This window comes from Helianthus annuus, chromosome 6 (genome assembly GCF_002127325.2).
Source record: "Helianthus annuus cultivar XRQ/B chromosome 6, HanXRQr2.0-SUNRISE, whole genome shotgun sequence".
NCBI classification, from domain to species: Eukaryota; Viridiplantae; Streptophyta; class Magnoliopsida; order Asterales; family Asteraceae; genus Helianthus; species Helianthus annuus.
The window spans coordinates 140,549,552-140,557,041 of NC_035438.2; the positions used below are offsets into that span (position 1 = coordinate 140,549,552).

The window sequence follows — 7,490 nt, forward strand, 5'->3', positions numbered from 1 at the left end:
CATTATGCATTAATAACTTAATTAATTATCTTTCAATAATCTGACCCTTTAGGATTGTATCCTTGCTGACTCAAACTACTGGGTTGAGGGTAACGTCGCCTTCAAAAGAGGGGCCTACTACAATAACTAAGATAATCTCTTAAACAAGTGCAAAAGTGTGAAAATAATCAAAGGTTACACTACACACGAGTCGGATCCAAGTGATTCATCTTGTCTATCTGTTTTTATTTTTATTTTTATTTTCAGCATTTTAGTTAGTTTTATTTTTCTAGTTTAAAAACCTTTTTCTAACATTTTGATTTGATTAGACGTTGAGGATAAACCGGTACTAAAAGCTCTTGTGTCCTTGGACGACCTCGGTATCTTACCAACACTATACTACGTCCACGATGGGTGCACTTGCCCATATGTGTGTCTAATGTTAGTGAATATCGTGTTTATAAATTTAAAACTTGGCAAAAAAAGTGTAAAAAAGGGCTTAAAATATACACCTAATATATATAACACTTCACACGCATCAGATGATCTCATCGGCAGATAAGACCGGGACACTTTCTTCAATAACTGCTTTTGCATCTCTCAGGGGCGGCGATTCCGGTATCATAGCGGCAAAGACAAAGATAAATCGGCTTTTCCACTCCTTGGGATAAGTAGAAGTAGGCATGAAAGAGTAACAGGGAGGGGACACACTCTCTTTCCGCTTGGCAAAAGTGAACCAATCTCCATCCGAAATCAACTTGTAAAACATACAGAACAAGGGGATGGATGGTTCACCAGAAACTGCCACGCATGATAATTCGAAATGTACAACCCTCATGAATCCTAGAGGGTATAACTGCGAGAAATGGACTCCAAAATGCCGTAACAGGTCCACCTTGAAAGACCATAGTGGGTAACGAACACCACAATAAGAGAAAGAAAGAGTATAAATGACGATTCTGTCGGGAGTGCACTCAGCCGACTCATCTGGTCCGAGCAGAGTTGGGGAAAACTGCTTCGGGATCTTGTAAGCATCAACAAAAGCTTCTAAGTCTTTCGCCGTCAAGACGAAGCGAATAGAAGAACGGCCGGTACGGCTCATTGCAGGTTTTGAACGGTGATCGGAGAATTATAGTGGAAAAGAAGGGAAAGGGGAGAATTGTAAAAGAAAGTGATGGAAGTTAGAAGAAAAAGGAAAAAGGCAACAGGGTTTTTAAAGAGAGTAACTGACACTGGGGGTGACAACCGTCACATCAACGCCTTTCAAAAATTTAAAAACCGCTCTGACCACGTGTATAATGACGATAACCCCAGCCGTAGATCTATAGCACTTGAGTAGTCTCGGGAAGCGAAGAAGGTGTGTGATCATTAAGGGGGGATGGGCCCACATTTACAGCCCAAGAGATTTAACATCTCAAGCAGACATGATACAGCCCCGGCCCATGAGACTTGAGTCTCAGGACTAGGGACTAGAGATGACTTGACGACGGGCCAGTTGGGAGCCCAACATAACCCGTCTTGGGCGTTAACCGTCTGGGCCCAATCAATAAAGTCCAAAGTCAAATACTCCTTTTTATCAGGGCCTTGCACATATGGAAAGAGCGGGAAAGTTGAAGAGAGGAATCCAAGAATATCGCAGAACATTAAATGCTTGATTAACGGAGAGAAAGAGGTCGCCGATCTTGTACAATCAAGCTGGCTTCATTAATTAAGACCAGTAATCCAGTCATTGGGGCTCAGACACGTCTCTGAGTTCCCCAAAGATGGCAGCATACCGTTAGATTGATCAAGAGCCATTTACCGAGGAAGATAAGCCCTTTCCTTTATATAAGGAAGGTGAATAACGAGCCTTAAGGCAGAAGGTAACTCTCACTTAATGTTTCACACTCTCATTTATTCCGACAATAATTCATCTACATTAAATACCCACATAACAGCTAATTTATCAAGATCCACACCACAGAGGATGTTCCGACGATCACTCTCGTCGGAATAGGCTTCTCTTTGAATTCCGGCAAGTTTACTTACTCTCACGCCGGAGCTTGGTCACGGATCCCCTTCCCGGGGCCCTCCATGACGAGGCTAACGGTTTCCTTTTTTTGTAGAGAACAAAGGCTGGAATATCACAACGTCAGCGAAGACCCTTTGAACGTCATCCAGAGATTTGAGGATTCGACAGTATAATAGTAAAATTATAAAATATTTTTTCTAAGTAATTGGTTGTTTCTCTCCTTATAATCTTACTAAATAAAACCTAAACTAATGATATAATAATTTATCAACACAATAAAGACTACAATTAATTATAATTAATATGAAAGAGAATCAATTTTATTGAACCAATTACTTAAGTTTAATTTTTTTTTTCCAGGTCTTGGAGAGTCTACCTAAGTTTAATTAACTTCATAGAATAGGGTGTAATAGTATATTTAGAATAACCCTTAAAAAATATATACGTTTAAATTTTACATAGCAACGCCATTTCAAACACAAAAGTTTTAGAATAACCCTTAAAAAATATATATGTTTTAATTTTACATCGCACGCCGTTTCAAATACAAAAGTTATATAACATCGTAAAGCCTTCCTTTATCTCCCGTGCATAAGAAAACCCTAGAAAAATCATACCATACATCATCTTCCATAGTCGAAATCAAAATGTCAAACGACATACCAATTGAAATCCAAGAGGAAATCATGAAAAGGCTTCCTGTTAAATCGTTAGTTCAATTCCGATCCGTCTGCAAAGCATGGAAGTCTCTTATGGATGGCTCTGATTTTATTAAGTATTATAGTGGCCAACAGCAACATCTACTTCTAGGGTATTCAGGTTACTATCATGATCGAAAATATGTTTCAGTTGTTGATAATGATAGTTTTCCTCAACAGAAAGTTTATCTGGCTCTTCCTAACATGCTTAAGTATTTTAACATGTTCGGCGGCTCTCACGGCTTGTTTTGTTTGTATGGAAAGCACCGTGATGGTAAAAGGAGCAGGGCTATTCTTTGGAATCCTTTAGTTAGAAAAGTGGTTGTTGTTGTTGTGCCTACTCGGATGGATGAAACCAAAATAGGTTTTGGGGTTTGTCGTGAAACTATGGACCCTAAGATACTCAAGATTACACAGATTGAGAGGTGGAGAGATGTTGAGAGTTTACATTGCATTCCTTGGCAAGTTGAGGTTTTTACATTAAGCACGGGGTGGAGACGTCCTTATAGCACCAGTCTCCCTCGTACATCAATTGACTTTTTTAGTTTACAGGTAGCTGTTAATGGGCATCTTTATTGGTTAGCTGTTGATAAGATTACCTGTACGGATGGTGGATTCCGGATCTATAAACTGATTATTTCATTTAATTTGACAAGCGAAGAATTTGGAGAAATAAACCTTCCAGCTACGTTAGCAAAACAATGTTATCTAAATTTATCCATGTCTAAGCTAAGGGAGTCTCTTGTTGTGCTTGAACTTGTTGCGGATGAGATGGTTTCTGTTGCATGGAGGATGGAGGGTGGTGCTTCAAAGTCGTTTACAAAGCTATTCATTGTTAACATACCATATGTTTCAGTAAAGATTAGGGGATTTAGGAAGAATGATGAATCTATAATTGAATTTGTAGACCATGATTGTAGCAAGTGGGATGATTCATATGCTCCCAGATCGTTTGCTCTATATAATCCCTACTCAAAACAGAGCAAGAATATTGGGATTTCTGAGTTTGCTCGTTCTTTTTTGGTAGATTTCTACATGGAAACACTACTTCTGGTTGATCAACCAGATTTTATCGTTTATGACAATGGTAACTGCCGCTTTGAAAATTCGAATGGGAGAGCTAAGAAGAAAAAGCTTTTGAAACATACAAACCAGGTATAAATATTTTTTATTTCTTTTTTCTTTACTATATTTCACTTTTTGGAAGTTTGAATGATTTTTTTGATGATTATTCCTAACAAGTAACAACTCACTATGATGAAGGCTATAATAGAATAAGGAAGTGGAGGCAAACATTAAAGTATGCATTTTGTTGAATAACATCTAGTGTCGGTTTTATTAAGGGTGTACATATTCAGACACCTTATTCCCTAAATCCACACCCTTCTAGACGCCTCGTATAGCCCTATACGAGGCGTATAGGTTTGCTTTTCCCGACCGGCTTCTGCACCTCGTACAACGTCACATCAGTCAACTTATACGGGGAGTCTAGCCCTGTACGAGGGGTCAATACGAAGGTACTTAGACGCCTCGTATAGGTCTATACGAGGCGTCTTAGACTGACCGATTTGACTATGATGAGACTATGCCCGACATGACTTAAAGGCATACGGGGAGTAAAGACCTATACGAGGCGTCTTTAGCTCACATAAAATGCAACCTACAGTTCGTTCTTGGTCCACATCCGAGCATTCAACAAACAAACACTCACATTCTGTTTCTTCTTTTATTTGTCTTTGCGTTATTATCATCCCGGAGTGTTGAAATGTCATCATATTGGGACGGCAACTATATCTTCGGGCAGTATTCTAACGAAAAGTGGGGGCACGAAAGCGTTCCGGTAACAGTTATTAGCGTAAATGTTTTAATTACTTGTTGTTTTAGTTTATTATTTACTAATGATGATACGGTTGTCTATTTTGGAGGAGTCTGGCGTTCCCGATTCTAATGAGCAAGAGGAGGTTGTGTCTAGTATACAAGGAAAACAAAACAGCCCGTTTCTAGATTTGAACAAGCATCCTCCTGTTGATGAAACAGCCCCTGTATACGGAGGAGACGGTGGATACGGAGGAGACGGTGGATACGGAGGAGACGGTGGATACGGAGGAGACGGTGGATACGGAGGAGACGGTGGATACGGAGGAGACGGTGGATACGGAGGAGACGGTGGATACGGAGGAGACGGTGGATACGGAGGAGACGGTGGATACGGAGGAGACGGTGGATACGGAGGAGACAGTGGATATGGTGGATACGGTGGATACGGTGGATACGGGGGATACGGTGGATACGGAGGAGACGGTGATCATCAGCAATTCATTTCCCCGGGCACTCCTTACGTTCATCAAAACAATTCGGACGTTGGAGGATATGGTGGTTATGGTGGATATGGTAGATATGGTGGTGAAGCACCTCCCATTCTGGACAGTCTGTACTTAAAAAAGACGGTAAAATTACTATTTTATTATTAATATTTTTATTATTTTTATTATTATTATTATTATTATTATTATTATTATTATTATATTATTATTATTATTATTATTAATATTGTCGATGTTACAGGTTTTCAACTCCTTAGATGAACTAAAGAAACGGATACAAGAAATAGCAAATGCGGATGGTTTCGTTATTGTCACCCGTCGATCAAAGAAAATCGGGGGAAGAACCGGGAGGGTATGGCTTGAATGTGATCGTGGTGGTGAGCACTAGAGTACAGCAACACTTAGAAAAGCTGGAAGCAAAAAAACCGGTTGCCCGTTTTACCTGCTGGCTGTCCGAAACCACCCGTATGAAACCTGGGAGATAAAAGACGGAACAATTGAACATAACCACGAACTTTGTGAGGACCTGTCGGCCCACGCGTTTGTGCGAAGGTTTACTCCAAGCGAAATGAAACTGATCGAGCAGCTGACAGCTCAAAACATGGAGCCGCGCAAAATATTTCAAACGATAAGGAAGCAGGACCCCGACAGGTTTCATGTTCAGAAAGACGTTCAAAACGTTGTAGCGAAGATTAGAGCCGAACAAAGACAAGGATTGACTCCCATGCAGTCACTAGAAAATGTGCTGATAAACAACGACTTTATTTACGAGACACGGGAAGAACCCGGAACAGAGATCGTAACAGAGATCTGCTTTCTTCATCAGGACTCGAGAGTCATGTGGCGTGCATTCCCCCACGTCATGATGATCGATGCAACGTACAAGACAAACATATACAATATGCCCTTTATCCAGATTGTTGGTATGACGCCTACCAACAAATCGTTTATTATCGCGCATGCCGTTGTTAGTAAAGAACGGGGTGATAACTTTGTGTGGGTGCTTGAGAGGGTTAAGTCAATGTTGGATGAATGTATGGAGCCACGTGTGATTTTAACGGATAGAGACCTAGCCCTTATGGGCGCGTGTGCTAAAGTATTTCCAGACGCCTCCAGGCTTCTTTGCAGGTGGCAGATACAACAGAATGTTATGAAGCACTGCAAGGGTGCCTTCACAGACGACGACTGGAAGAAATTTATGTCATTCTGGGGGACATTGATTGAGTCTCCATCCATACCCATCTACGACTACCACTTGCGCAACATGCGAAAGCGACTTGTGGAGTGCAAACGTGCTAGTAAGTTTTTCTAATAACATACGACTCACCTATGCAAATTTTATTAAATTATTTTTACTTTTTAGGAGTCTTCAAATACGTGTACGATAACTGGCTAAAAGACTATAAGGAGATGTTTGCCTTTGCGTGGACTGATAAGAGGCGCAACTTTGGTAATCGTACTACAAACAGAGTTGAGAGCCAACATGCCAACTTAAAGAGATACGTCGAAGATAGGAGCTCGCTGGACCGTATAGTTGGTTGTGTCCGGGATATAGTTGAGACACAGTTCGGTGAAATAAGGAAGACTTTTCGAGAAAGCATCGAAAAAACAATGAAACACCACAAACACCCGATGTTTCAACACCTACTTGGAAAAGTATCCCACAAAGCCCTTGACTTGTTGCATGGAGAGGCAATTAGGAAGCTAGATGTCTTGGAGCGCTTTAATTCATCATGTGGTTGCCAAATGTGGCACAGCTGTGGGTTGCCCTGTGCTTGTAGGATAGAAAAGTACATGCGTGAAGGTAATAATTGTTGAACGTACAACACTTGTGTGATATATTTCCTTTTTTCATTTTACTTAAACAATATTGTTTTTAACCGTGCAGAGCGTCCGATTCAACTCGAAGACATAGACGTCTTCTGGCGGAAACTTAACTTCCAAAGTTGTAAATTGATAGACGACTCCCTTGACGTGGTCGAAGAGCTAGATGTTGTTAGACAACAATTACAGTCGCACCCCCCAGCTCAGCAAAAAAGCCTGCTTTCAAAGATTAAAGCGGTGTTGACTCCAACGAAATCTACCAAGAAACCACCGGTTGTCCAACAAAATACTTGTGGCCGACCAACAACAAAGCAGGTACAAGAAAGGTTGGACGAGGCCTCTCGTATAGATGAAGAATTGAGGAGAAGCTCCTTCGGTGATGCAAACACGTGCTTTGAAGGTTCACGACAAAGTAAGTACGATAAACCTCGCCACAGCTCGTACGTTCCGTCTCAGGCCTCACAACAGTCGGTTATAAGGTCCCAAAAACCCAAAGCGACCCTAAGCCGTTCAAAGAGTTCTAAGAAGAAAGAGACACGAGATGATCACGGTTTTCCTTTAATCATTGGGGACGAGTACGTGGGAATCATCGAACGGTTTAAGTCTGACATTCCGCCAGTGTTCCATCCGTACGTCTCGTGCATACGAGATGTG

General features: G+C 41.0%; 1 protein-coding gene and 1 long non-coding RNA gene across 2 annotated transcripts; both read left to right on the top strand.

Moving 5' to 3' along the window:
* The first annotated feature begins 2,637 nt into the window (after positions 1 to 2,637).
* On the top strand, positions 2,638 to 3,849 carry LOC110944086 (F-box/LRR-repeat/kelch-repeat protein At2g27520). Its single transcript, XM_022185804.1, has one exon. It carries the CDS (start codon positions 2,638 to 2,640, stop codon positions 3,847 to 3,849), a length of 1,212 nt encoding a protein of 403 aa, XP_022041496.1.
* A 1,129-nt stretch (positions 3,850 to 4,978) lies between these two features.
* Positions 4,979 to 5,698, top strand: LOC110942095. The gene is made up of 2 exons (XR_004860861.1): positions 4,979 to 5,135; positions 5,254 to 5,698. It is a non-coding gene; the product is annotated as an uncharacterized LOC110942095 (long non-coding RNA).
* The last annotated feature ends 1,792 nt before the right edge of the window (positions 5,699 to 7,490 follow it).

What these genes read in the sequence shown, in the direction of transcription:
- LOC110944086 (XM_022185804.1), top strand. Translation starts at nt 2,638, where the DNA reads ATGTCAAACGACATACCAATTGAAATCCAAGAGGAAATCATGAAAAGG.